Source organism: Xiphias gladius, chromosome 9 (assembly GCF_016859285.1).
Source record: "Xiphias gladius isolate SHS-SW01 ecotype Sanya breed wild chromosome 9, ASM1685928v1, whole genome shotgun sequence".
Taxonomy (NCBI): domain Eukaryota; kingdom Metazoa; phylum Chordata; class Actinopteri; order Istiophoriformes; family Xiphiidae; genus Xiphias; species Xiphias gladius.
The window spans coordinates 4,476,953-4,490,670 of record NC_053408.1 but is presented as its reverse complement, the minus strand read 5'-3'; the positions used below and the strand labels follow the sequence as shown (position 1 = coordinate 4,490,670).

The window sequence follows — 13,718 nt, the reverse complement described above, 5'->3', positions numbered from 1 at the left end:
CAACGTGAAACAGCAACAAGTGAATCTAATCAAAAATAGCTTTTTCATATAGATGTGCTTTGCATATCTCTGGCTGAAATAGTAATATAGGACCATCATTGTCATTTTTGCCTTGGATAATGTTGATAGTAAAAAATAAAATTAATACAATTTTATTGTGGACATGCTCCAAAACGTTTCCCGTATTTGCCAACTGCCAACTCTTTGACTGATATCCGTCATGTCTTCTTACCAGGAATTTGCGCTTCTGTTTCCACTGTGCGCCCTGAGCATTGGTGTGTCGGTGGGCCTCCGTCACCAGGCGGATCAGCTCCCACTCGGCACTGGTGGGCTCTGGACGGTTCTGGAGGGACTTCACCATTTCCTCCTTCTTGCGTCGCTCCCTGTTCTCCTCAATCAGGCGCCGTTTAGCCACCCGCTTTGAGTCATCCAGCACCACTGGTAGGAGATGGAGGAAGGCAGAGGAGGAGGAGAAAGAGCCACAGAAAGAGAGCGTGCCAAGGAAAAGAAAGCAAAAAGGAGGTATGTAATTAGTTTGCATGTTGCCTAAAGTTTGCATATCATCTTAAGTTGCAGCTTCTATATAAAAGTTTCGTTACAAACCCTCTACATAAAGCCCCCACATAAAGCATCTTTTCACTCCCCTGCGTTACTATTGCATCACTACTTCTTCTTGACAACTTGTCCCACAGCTGGTTGCAATATGAAATTTGTAATTTTACACACGTCACTAACTTCTCCTCAAACATAAAGAGCAGCAATAAACGAGACCTCGAATCGCAGCTATGCCTGAAGGCGCGTTAATGTACATTCTCTTGTGTGCGACATGTTTCGTCATCTCTCTTCTGTGTGCGAGCTCATTTGCCCTGAGTATATAAGTGTGGAAGTGCAACACTCACAGTCCATGGCCATGCCCACTGCAATGCACTTCTTGAAGCGGCAGAGCTGACACTGGTTGCGGGTGATCTTGTCGATGATGCAGCAGCAATCGTACTTACAGGAGTAAGTCGGGTGGAGGTTCTTTTGAATGGTCCTACGGAAGAAACCCTGCGGGCGGGCAGTAAGGGAGAGATGGATGAGTGGGTGTTACGGGCGGAGAGGGGAATATGGAGGGTGTATAGCAGGTAGAAGGGCAAGATGAGCAAGCGTGAGGGTGATTATCGGGCGAAGAGATTAGCATGATGAGGGGAGGCAGAAAAAAATGTATCAGGGAGGGAGACAAAGAGAAAAGGAGGAATAAGAATGTTGAGCTAACACATCATACTGCAGCTTATTACAGTTTGAATGGCAGACGGGCCAGGAGACATTTTAACTTCCATTATTTCGTATTCTCTATGTGATAAAAGTAATTTAGAAAAAGAGATCTTTAATCTAGAATTTAATATGAGTTGTTTTGTGCCCGACTTGCTTCCAACTCTGCGTCAATAGATATACATGTAACAACAGTTTGATCGTTTCTGGGAGGCAACAGTGCGGGAGTGAGGCCAACAAATCGTAGCTGGAAAGGAATTTTAATACATAGAAGAAGCCTCAATACTGCAACTGTATTATTGGAATTAAAGGTGTTATTTTGCTGAGAGGAGATACCTGTGTGTCCGGCTGTACACAGACCGAAATAAATATGCTAATTTTTTTTAGGGGCTGCCCAATTAATCATACGTCAAACACACCATTGCCCACTAAGCTGAATCACAATCCCTTCAGTGGTGCCTTACATGTCTCATATCTGTCACTGATGAGCAAACAGAAGAAAAGGAGGAACAAAGCCGGACACATCACACACTAAACTGACAAACGATACAAGGCTGAGAGCTGACGAGACAGACAGTTTTCATGCAAATATGTTGATTCGTTATCTTTCTCAGGGCTGTAAACTGTGTGCCTACGACCTTGGTATGTGCCTGCGTGGGTTTCAATGTGCTCACTGTGAAAGTAAGTGGCTGCTTCAGAGTGTGTGTCTGTGCACGGGTGAGTGCCAGATATGGGACTGTGTGCGTGGAAGCAGTTGACCTCAGCGGACTCCCTCATATCAGCTTTTCTGGCAGATATTATGCGTGTTATGAACCCGGCGTGTCAAACCATTGGCTGTGTGTGTGGGCGTACCTTGCAGCCCTCGCATGTAATGCAGCGGTAGTGGTAACCCGTGGCCTTGTCGCCACACACCACGCATGGCTCATCCTTCTCGAGGTAGCTGGGGATGTACCCTAAAATAGAGAGAGAAGCCGGGGCAAAAATAAAGTTAGACACAGTTACATTATATGGTTTTTTTTTTGTTTTTTTAAATCGCTGAAGATCTTGTAGCAAGCCTCCTGTGCCCATCACACTATTACACTGGGCCTAGCCGATGTACTCCAACAATACACCCTTACACATGATTTCTACTCCAACCACGGCACCAAGCTTGGAGACAGAACCATATCTGCTGATTCATCCCAAACTACGATAAAACTTCCCAGTAGCCTCCCACCTCTGTTTTATGACAAACACATTAAAAACTGGAGTCCTGAGCTAGATTTTTTTTTCTTTTTTAATGTGTCTACTGCCTTTATTTTTTGACAGTGATAGTGTAGATGGAAAGGAAAGGCAGGGAGACAGAGAGAGAGAGAGAGAGGGGACGACATGCAGCAAAGGGCCAGGGCTGGATTTGAACATGGGCCCCCGTGGTAAGGATTCAGCCATGACCCCCTTCAAACTGATGAATAAAACACTCTCTGGAAAGCCTAAGATGTCGTATATGATTGTACTTATTTTCTTGGCCAAGCAGAAGCTTCCACATAACATACAATATGTGAGACTTCTTACGTAGCTCTTGTACTGTATATAAGCTAGAAAGGAACACGGCATGTTTTGGTTGCGGTTACGTGGCGACATCTGACCTGCAGGGCCACACAATCAGCGCTTTTCTAGTGGAGCTTTTGTCCTGTAGAAGCGCTACGGAGCCGTGGTTTTACAAGTGGGTCCCGGTTTGGTTTGTGTCTTACAGGCGCAGTTTTGAAAATGTTTTACGAGGAGGTAAATGCTTTCAACACATCTGTCAGGCTTCAAGGACACAAACAATTTGTTTCTGGTGAGAAACACTAAATGTAAAAGTAAATTTAGTTTGTTTACAATAAAGTTCTATAGGGCAATTTTAAAGGCCCAAGGCTTGCTCTAACTTACCAGACTCTTCTCGTAAATTTTACCACACCCACACAAAGGCTCTGGTGCCAGAACAGGACCATTGTCAGCCACTGCAATTGTCTTACTCTCCATACCGTCTTTGAAAAGCTGAAAGTGTAATCTAAAATTGTAATCAAAAGGAGTGCCACAGGGTAATGGAAATTTGTCTTTGACGTGGCTAATAAGCGACAAAAACCGCATGTTGGGGAATTCCCCCTTTCTAATCACTCTCTGATCTGCTGACATGGTCTTTAATAGACCGACCAAACCTGGATAACTACATTTCAGCCTTTACCGTTCTCTATGCTGTGAAAGTGTTATTGCATGAGCAATGTTTGTAAACTTTGGCTCATGTCGGGCCTTTTCTATTCTGAATTATGACTCGATGACAAACACACAAAATGCTAATTTTGTGTGTTTGTCATCCTCTTTAGTTACACATACCTCAAATCAGAGTGGTCACAACAATACAGACTGGATCTTTGGTGTGATTATAATTGGACTAACTTATGCACTTATTATACGGTAGTGTGTATAGGTTACATAAACTCGCAGTCTGAGTACTTTTCTCTGTTTTAACTTAGGAATAGAACAGTGTGTTCTTTTTCCATATTGCTTGCAAGACCAGTGAGACTGAGGGAGGGAGCGCAGAGACACAGGAAATAGCAGATTTCCAGACATTTCAAATGATATATAGCTAAGAAAGTGGGAGGGGGAGGAGATGGTACACTGCATGTCAAAAAAAAAAAAAAAAATCTCAACAGACACACACACACAAACACACACACACACACACACACACACACACACACACACACACACACACACACACACACACACACAAATACACAGGCAGATCTTTGCACCATGGACATATAATACATGTGTGTGATGTTCTCATGACGCACATACTTACTGTGTGAGTGTGTGAGTGGGTGTGTGAGGGAGTGTGTGTGTGTGTGTGTACCAAGGCGTGGTGAGAGCTGTGACTGGCAGTGTCAGTTGGGCTCTGCCTTTTGGCTTTGTTACAGCTTTGAGAGGAGGAGGGGAAGGGCAAGAAGAGGATGGTGGGAAAGAGGAGAAAAAAGAAGAGGAGAGGGAAAGATGAGAGCGAGTGCTAGCTAAAGTGGCACAAGTGACATTTTAGCCAAACGGATTTTTCTATATTGTTGAAAAGCTCTTGAATTCTTTCTGTTGATAAGTAAAGTCTAAATAAGAATAAAGTAGGAATTTAGATTTAGAGAGAAAATAAAATAAAAGACTCAAGTGAAAACTTCAGTAAAATATGGAGAGAAAAGCACAAAAGTGCATCTGCTGATAAAAAAATAGTGAAAGAAAATTACCCTCAATCCTTAAAAGAGGAAAAAAAGAGAGCACTGTGACCGAAGACGACAACAAAATAAAAATAAAAAACTAAATGGGGGAGGGCACAGGAGGAGAAGAGGGAAGGAAAAGAGAAACAGGCCCAATGAAAGATAACAAGGACATCAGAGAACGATCATATAGGAAAAATGTCAGCTCCAGTGTGTTGGCAGGGAAAGCGGTAGCAGCAGCCGGATCCCCGAGCCAGCCTACTGTGGCTGTGTTTGGAAGCCAAGCCCAAAATCAATACTGCTGCAGCTCTCTGGCTCTGGCTTCCCGCCCCTCCCATGACGGGTCCTGCAATACCTCCACAAACAAAACCCGGGAAGGGGAAGGAGATTTCTCTAGTGTGGCAGAGTCAAGATAAATATTTTGTCTTCGAAACTTTCCCAACATAATATTTGCCGTATTATTTTATTGAAGTGTGGATCAGGGTGGTATGAATGTGGCCCCTGAGAGAGTCTCTGGATTGTTTGTCCATGGTCCTTACATGACAACAGCACCGCTGAGGTGACATTTGAGACTATAAACACTGAAGACATCAGGGGACGAGACTAAAACTATACACAGAGGCTGGAGCTGAAACAACAGCTGATATACAAAATCTTGTGTGCCCACTGCTGCTTTGTTTATTTCCCCTTCTCCGTCTGGCACAGAAACACTGTAGGTCCATCAAGTTTTATTTAAAATTCAAAAATAGTTCACAATTGCAATAGAAAAAGGGTTCAATCTAAACAACGAACAGATGAGTATGAACTAAAGCTGCAACTGATGATTGTTTGTGTTATCATTTAATCTGCCGGTTTTGTTGTGATTAATTGTTGAGTCTGTAAAATGCCCATCGTCATCCTGCAATTCATTATTACGTAAGAACAGTTAAAAACCCAAATTGATTACTATGATGTGAGACAGAGAAAAGCTGAAAACCCTCACATTGTAAAAAATAAAAAAAAAATAACAATATTTTGCATGATTATTTTACAAGTTCATTAAGTGGACTGTTAGAGCTGCAATCATTTTTGACCACTTGGGGGCTTCAGAACCAGCTGAATACGCAACATGGACATAATATCACCTTATAAACTCCTTTCGGCTAAACATGTTAGCGAAGAGCTGTCCATTAACACATCCGGCAGTCATGGAGCAACATTAGCATCCATTTGGAGTTGATTTTCGTGTCCACCTGACGAATGTGAGTGCAATATTCATTTTCTTTTTCGCTTTGTTCTGGTCTCCATCTTTGCCACTAACCCCTCTCACGTTCCACACACTTTAATCATTTAATGCATTGCTAATAAAAAAAAATGTTGATTGCTGCCGCTTTAAAAATGTCAAATATGGTTCCGTCGCTCCACCAATCAACTCACTAGTCATTTTAACACTAGAATTAATAAATTCATCACTGAGTAAACTGCATTTTCAATACACATTTAACTTACTGTATATCTGTGACTCCAAATAGTCTGCGTAGCCTTATTTTGCTTTGTTAAAACCTGCTTTCAAATCATAACAGAAATGAGAGAGATTGCTCCCAAGTACGCTTCTTCGCCAAATGAGGATTATGAGCAGTGAATGTGCTGCCTTTACTCTGTAACACATCCGGCTGCGGTCGTTCTACAGACCAGGTTGAAACACTGACAAATATCAATGCACACATTAGACCGGCGCTCTCTAGTGCACCGAATGGGTCTCGAAGCACACAGAGTCTGGTCGAGGGTCCGCTCTTCCACAGGAAAATGCTGACATCACTACGGTGTATGCAACTCAATCTCAGACAACCGTACCCCTCAGGCAGACATACTGTCATACTTTCCCAGTTCAAATGGACCGTGGCAGGTAGAATATGGTACAAGATTCCAGCAGTGATGCAGAGAGGCAGGCAAGAAGCCTGCTGGTAGGGAAAACATGTGGAAAAGGACCGGGCTTGGGAGATATATTTTATAAATGCCAAATCAACCATCCTGTAGACTCTGATTTTTTTATGCTGGTGTTCCTCCCACCCTATCTCCGGCAATAGTTCTCCTTTTCCTTCTTTACTCGCTTCTTTCAGCTTGTGGGACTTGGAGCCGTCACTCTAACAATCTGCTGCGTCCGACGAAAAAAAAGGCAGACAGAGCGGAAGGCTTTCGTTTATTGATGACGGATGCCAAGACGTTTTACCTTTTTCTCTTTGGCGGTGACAAATCAAAAGCATAATGTACACGGTGCAGCAATGAATCAAGTGCCACCGGCTTCTTCGCAGTCCATCAACTGCTTGTGGGACTGACAGCTACAACCTTCCATTTCTAAAAAGATTCTGTAAGAATCCGAAAAAATATCAAAGCATCCATAAACAAAATACAGGGAAAGTGATTTTCAAGATGAATATTTCCCCGCATTTGGAAAGGACGTCTTTAAAAAAAGAGCCCTGAGAGACTTCAGAATTCATCCGCACTTTACCTAAGACAGTGGAAGTGTGTTTCCTAGCTGCCAGTTCACAGCTGCTTTTGAGAGTCTCTCTCCATTAAAACACCATCCATCAGCTACTCACCAGTCATACTCTTCACTGAACATTGGCTGTTCTTCCTCTTCCTTTTTGGGCCATTGAGCCACCTGAGAGAGAACGAAAGGGAACAAGAGAGAAGAGGGGAAAAAGAAAGAGAAATCAGTGAAAGTACTTGTAAATGTGCTACACGTTAGTGTTACTGGATGCGTTACCTGGGTGAAGAAAAACGCGTGTTAGGGTATGCAAGACGCACTGCATTTCGAAATGGATTAGCCAAATCGCATCTAGTCCGAGGCGATGGCATAATCTCAGCCTGGCGTAAAAGCAGTTTGTACAGTTTGACCACATTTTAATGAGCATCAGAAACAAAAAAAGTCTGCCTCTCTGCTACAGTATCTGACTGGGCCCGACAAAAGGCTGCAGGTACTGTATCCAGGTAAAGACCACGTGTAAATACCAGGTTTAAATGGGGCCTACAACACAGTTATAACCTACAACAATAAACCAAATAGTGACAATTAAATGTGTACCACCAGTCCAGTTCAGGCAGTGGCATATAACTGGCTTTTAGGAACTTTTCTGTATGAGTGTATACATTCTCCCTTTATCATTCTGTATCCTTTTACCAGCTAACCTGGTACTGAATTTAGCGTCAAAAAACGGGCATCATTTACTGCCACTTTCATTTTTAACAAAGGAGCAATGGAGCTCTCTAGAACAAAGGTTTTTTTCGTCATACTAGTGAATGGAGAGAGGAGCTTTTCTTACAACAAATGGTTGCGTTTTGGCAGAAAAAGCTTTGTTCTTGACGGTGCTCGTAAACTGAATCCAAGAAGCAGAAAAAAAGACTTTGTGGGGAATGCAATTAAAACCGCCAAAACAGCTCTAATCATTAAGGTACACATTGGAAAACCCCACAGTCACAGAGGAAACACAAAGACCGCCAATACGAATACGAGACGTACGCAAAGCAACACGTTTCTCAATGAAGCATGCGCACTCAGCAGCGGACAAAACACACACACACACACACACACAAACACACACACCTGCAACCACGCTGACACATGTGAAAGGCATGTAAAGCACAGATGGGAACTGGCTGCTCTGAAGCAAATTATGAAAGCGCAGAGATGGAGGAGGGAGAGGGTTAAATTGAGGGTGGGGGGAAAAGCGTTTCTGAAAAAGAGAGTATGAGAGAGAGTCAGTGAGTGCCCCATGTCAGTGTTGGATGTGTCCAGAATCCCAAGGGTCCGGCCTCTGGTTCTCTCTCTTTAATACCAGCTCCAGGAGAGGGAGCAGCACGCCATTAGCATCATCAATAAAACGAAGTCCCACTCCGTCAAGATGCAATACACAGGCCCTGTAGTTTTTACACCTGACAAAGACCTTTACCAAAACATGAGCCCTAGTCAAGTTACTCAGTGCATAAAAACACGTTTCTTCTCAAATTTCTATGTTTTATGAGGAGATTTTAAGCAAAGTGACTCTTGTTCCTCATTAAGAATCAAAAGGTCTAATAGAGAACATTGCACATGTTCCCTCACTGCCTCAAAATGACCCAAAAGTTTCTTACTTCTTTTATAAATCAACATGTTTCTATTTTTCATAGCAGGAAACATTGTTTGCCCCTGGGAAAGATAAAAATATAACTGCCTGATAAGTTCAGGAGTTGCTGTAATTGGGCCTAAATGCCAACTCAAACTGCCCTTCACATTTTATTTTGGCTTTAATTAGAGCACAGTCTGGTTCTCAGTTACAGTTCCCTTTGCCCTTTACAGAATACATCACATGGCTTAACGGGGCATTCAATTAAGCTCTTAATTAGCCTACTGAGTTAAAGCTTGATTTATCATGATTGTTGTGTCTGTAGTATCTTTGACTGATCTGTGGCCCACCCCATGGATATAGTGTTCCTGTCAAGCTGGGACGTGGGAGGAGAATGGAGAACATCTGACATGACAGCTGTCTGCAAAAGGTGCAGGAGTCAGGGTGCTCACCTGTGAGGCAACACTTGTTGGCATGTAATAAGAGCAAAGCCTGCGGATGCATGTTTCACGAGGTAACAAGCACAGAATATCTGCGAGGTCTTTGAGCACGGACAATGCTTTTCATTCACTTTGCGGGCAAAAAGGAATTACAGCTGCCAAAGCAGCAGAGAGATGAGGTGGGGTTTTGACTGCCACTCAGTGGTAAATGTCTTTCCCTCTGCCAGCTGGCTTCCCCATTTCTCCATTCAGCTGCTGGATGCGACGACCATCAAAGTGTCAGCTATGTGATAGCTCATGTTGTTATGGACGGAACCACGGGCAAACAGGGTAAAAGCATATTCTAGTTATTCAGGTCTCCGTCACTCCTGCGACAACTACGCCTTCTCTGCATCTCTGTGCTGAGATCATGCATCCCAACAACGGGTCCTTCATGATTTAAGGTGCCAGAACCTGCCACATGTTAGAAAGCTTCGTTTTCCCTCATCTGAGCTGCGCGGTGATCTATTTTCGAGCACACGTTTGAGATGTGACGGAACAACAGCCAGAGAACTGGCACGGCAGGGATACGATAATGTAATGATCGTAAAAATCACCGGCTGTCTTGATAAGCTCCGGCTCTAACCCTCTATTAAGATCTGATCATCCCAAAATAGCACTAATGAAAATATCAGCACCCTTGCAGCTAAAATAAGAGCTTAGCCCTCTTGACGGGGCCTCGAAAGTGCTTTTCACCACTCTAAGAGCTCTCAGTGGAAAGAGTTAGAGACAACCAGTGTAGCGTGTAAACGTAACCACAGTAAAGCAAAATATACACGAATACGGTTCAGTGTGAGAGTTTCGATGTCCGGTTAGATTTTCTGTAGGAGGCTGCACCTAAAACAATAATTATCTTCTTGTCTAACATGGTGGTTCGAAGCACTGCTATTAAAAACAAAAAAACCATCTAAACAAGCAAACTTTGCTTAGGCACAACGCAGGCCACCTGACAGGATTTCGGACTGTATCACAAAGCCCGTATACATGTGGCCATTTAGCGCAAATACAAGTACCCCTGTTCCCTGTCGATGAAAAACATCATGCATAATTGAATGTTTTTTTGATGGAATGTGAGTTTTTGCAGGCCGGGGCACGACGCCGCGCGCTGCGCAGGCATTCCACAGGGCGCTTTTCAATTTCCAGCTCTTTAACTCTGATGGGATACAGATTGCAGCACAACTCTGAATCTGAATGGTTCCGCACAATGTGCCTCTGAGCAACCTGATCCACCCCCACGCAAACATGCATATACTCTGCCCTCTCTCCAGCCTGTCCAGCAAACACACGATTTCAAACTTAGGTTGATGTGTAAGAGCGACTATTTGATTGGCCCAACCGCTGTGCAGAATACGTACACACGTTGCACAGCTAAGCACATGTTGCACAGCGGAACATAAGAATCGACAACGTGAGCCAAAAAGATGACACAAAAAAGACTTACAATGATGATCTGATGACACAGCGGGACTGTAAAGTACGCATGACTGCGAAGCGATTCTAGTTGAAGTTGCAGATGGAGCTGCCTAGCTGCTACACAGCCCTCGCGCATGGACTCAAGTCTCCGTTTTCTCGCTCTGATGTCTCTACCAGTTGTGCTACAGTGCATTAAGAAAGCATTGAGACCAGTTCACCTTTTTTCACAATTTGTTCTGTTGCAGCCTTATGCTTAAATCGTTTAAATTCACCCCCCCCTTTAATCAATCCACATTCAATACCCACCGATGACAAAGCGAAATAATAATTTTTGCAAATTTATTAAAAAGGAAATATTGAAATAATATATTTACATAAGCATTCAGATCCTTTACTCGGTACTTCGATGAAGCACCTTTGGAAGCAATTACAGCCTCGGGTCTGTTGGTAGACAGGCATTTTCAGGTCTCTCTGTGGACGCTTAGAGGCCAAACAGTTCAATTTTGGTTTCATCAGACCAGAGGAATCTTATTTCTCACAGTCTGAGAGTCTTTTAAGTGCTTTTTTTTTTTTAAAACTGCAAGCCGCTTTCATGTGTATTTCACTGAGGAGAGGCTTCTGTCTGGACGCTCTGCCATAAAGCCCAGATCAGTGGATTGCTGCAGTGACGGTTGTCCTCCTGGAAGTGTCTCCCATCTCCACACCGGAGCTCTGGAGCTCAGCCAGAGTGACATTGGGTTCACCTTGGTCACTTCTTTTACCAAGGCCCTTCTCCCCTAATTGCTCTGTTTGGTCGGGCAGCCAGCTCCAGGCAGAGTCCTGGTTGTTTCAAACCTCTTCCATCTAAGAATTATAGAGGCCACTGTGCTCTCGGGAACCTTCAATGCAGCAAACATTTCTCTGTAGCCTTCCCCAGATCTATGCCTCGACACAATCCTGTCTCTGAGCTCTGCGGGCAGTTCCTTCGACTTCATGGCTTGGTTTTATGCTCTGATGTGCCTAGTCAATTGTGAGACCTTATATAGACAGGTGTGTTCCTTTCCAAATCATGTCCAACCAATTGAATTTACCACAGGTGGACTCCAATCAATCCAATCCAATCATCTTAAAGGTGATCAAGAGAAATGGGAGGCACCTGAGCTAAATATCATGTGTCATAGCAAAGGCCTGAGTACTTATGTCAATGTGCTATTTCCGTTTTTCCTTTTGAATAATTTGCAAATATTTCTACAATCCTGCTTTGACTTTGTCATTGTGGGGTATTGTGTGTAGACTGATGAGGGGAAAAAAAATGCTTTTAAACGATTTTAGCACAGGGCTGCATCTTAAAATGTGTATAAAAGTGAAGGGGTCTGAATACTTTCTGAACGCAGTGTATGTTTAGCCTGCTGACCCACTCAAAAACGCTCTGCCTCTCCCACCCTTCTCTCTTCCTTTAATCTGTGGGACTTCCTCGCTCTGCTGCTAGTACCACCCAGTTTATCCTAATTTGAGCACAGACAGGTTGTCCGCCTGTGACCTTGGCAGAGACTGTAAAGTGCATCTCACAGGTGATTGCTGGGCTGTCCGGTTAATGGATCCCTCTCATGAGATCTGATTATTTTAAGAAAGTGCAGGCTTCATTAAGGCTAAAGCAGCCTGCATAAGATATCAAGGAGCGTAGCTAGACGATCAATACTGGTAGAGAACTACATGTCCCTAACGTAATTCCCCACAAGTGAGCACATTTAAAGCATAAAGTTGGTGTTACTCTGAATCTTTCTTGTGGTAAACAAATCCAATAAAAAGATGAAAAATGTGTTGACTAGTTTCATTTTTTAAAAAGAGGCTCAGTAATTTCCTCAAACAGCTGACCACTGTAGCTTTTAGTAGACGCTGCGCAAACAGGGGCAAATAGTGCGTTTGCCAGGGACCATTTTCAGCTGCGGATTAATACACGTTTGGTGCTCTAGTGAGTACTTATGGCGGGCAGAAACTACAGTGTGCGTGTTCATGGTAATGAAGGAACATATTACCCAGTGTGACAGTGTGGTTCACTGATGTGTGTTCTATAGTTTTTGGAAAACAACGGAGCTCTGTTGCACAGAGGAATAATATATGTCGGGCACTACTTTCTACTGAAGAAATAGTCCTTAAACAACCCGTTAACAGAAGGTTCTATGGTTTACTCAGTGTAACAGGGACAGTTTTTTTTGTTATTATTTAGGTGAACTGACTGTTTATGACAAAAGAAGAAGACTGCGAAGCACCTGCTCCGAAGCTCATGCTCTTTAAACAGACAGAACAATACAAAGACACTCAGAATAGTCCAGAGAATTATATCCGCAACAGTGTCGGAATGAGGCCCCCCTTTCTTATGTTTAGAGTGGCCTATTGTTCAGCGTGCATGCTACAGGCCTACAGGTCTCTCCTGTCCCATACATCCAGCGGTAATGGACACTTTGTTCCCTCATCTGTCCCGCCACCATCTAAATTACAGACTGCGCCAGAGAGGGATACAGCATGCCTCCATGTGATAGCGAGACATCTCCCTCTGTCCAAATACACAAGTGTACTGTAACTCGCATACAGGCGATAGTAGACGTGGCACTGAATCCTCAAATATATACATATATCCTACATTATAGGCTAAGGGGCTACATTTAGTCTGTGTTTAGCTGGATTTAGTTCACATCTGAAGTCTGCATCTGGTGTGTACTTTACCTCTAAAACAAAAAAAACAAAAAATGTAGCTGAGATACCCTGTGTTTAAATCGACAAAATCCAGATTGAGATTCATGGCAAAACAATGCAGGTAGATTAACTATGTAAATTAAGCAGCAGGCGTGTCTGAATCTATAAGAGCATATTTGTATAATGTGATTTCTAGGCATTGTATTTGCATTTGTTGATGAGTAAACACCGCAAGTCAAATCACAACCAAAAAAATATCCCCCTGCAATGACGAACTGAATATTTTCCATCCTGTAGTCTGCATTAATGCAATTCATGATCTTGAACTAGACTCCCTGTAGTTTTATAATGGCTCAAATGCAAGTATGGCCACCTTCTGTTTTTTCCCTGGGCAGAAATCAGTTTTCTTTTTTCTGTTTTTTTTTTTTTTTTTGTTAAACCTTGAAAACCAACACTTTTCTGTAAATACTGGCTTGAAAATGTCACAGCTGTTAAGAGTGCCACTGAGATTACTGCAGGGGAACTTCTCTTGCACAAACCCAGGAACAATAATTAACTGAGGAAATTGACAGCGTTTCGGTCAATTACTCTGATTAGCA

General features: G+C 43.1%; 1 protein-coding gene across 3 annotated transcripts in view; it reads right to left on the bottom strand.

Moving 5' to 3' along the window:
• thrab (thyroid hormone receptor alpha b) overlaps positions 1-13,718 on the bottom strand; it is a 33,793-nt gene that overhangs the window by 15,600 nt on the left and 4,475 nt on the right. The window contains exons 1-5 of one of the 3 annotated variants that reach the window (XM_040135851.1): positions 10,821-11,005; positions 7,052-7,113; positions 2,104-2,204; positions 900-1,047; positions 233-438 (exon numbers count right to left, since the gene is read on the bottom strand). In XM_040135851.1, the coding sequence (XP_039991785.1) occupies positions 233-438; positions 900-1,047; positions 2,104-2,204; positions 7,052-7,113; positions 10,821-10,828 (525 nt within the window). In that variant the 5' untranslated portion in view covers positions 10,829-11,005. Of the gene's footprint in view, positions 1-232; positions 439-899; positions 1,048-2,103; positions 2,205-7,051; positions 7,114-10,474; positions 10,547-10,820; positions 11,006-13,718 lie in introns of those variants that run through there. The other 2 variants (XM_040135850.1, XM_040135849.1) reach the window with 2 other exon arrangements.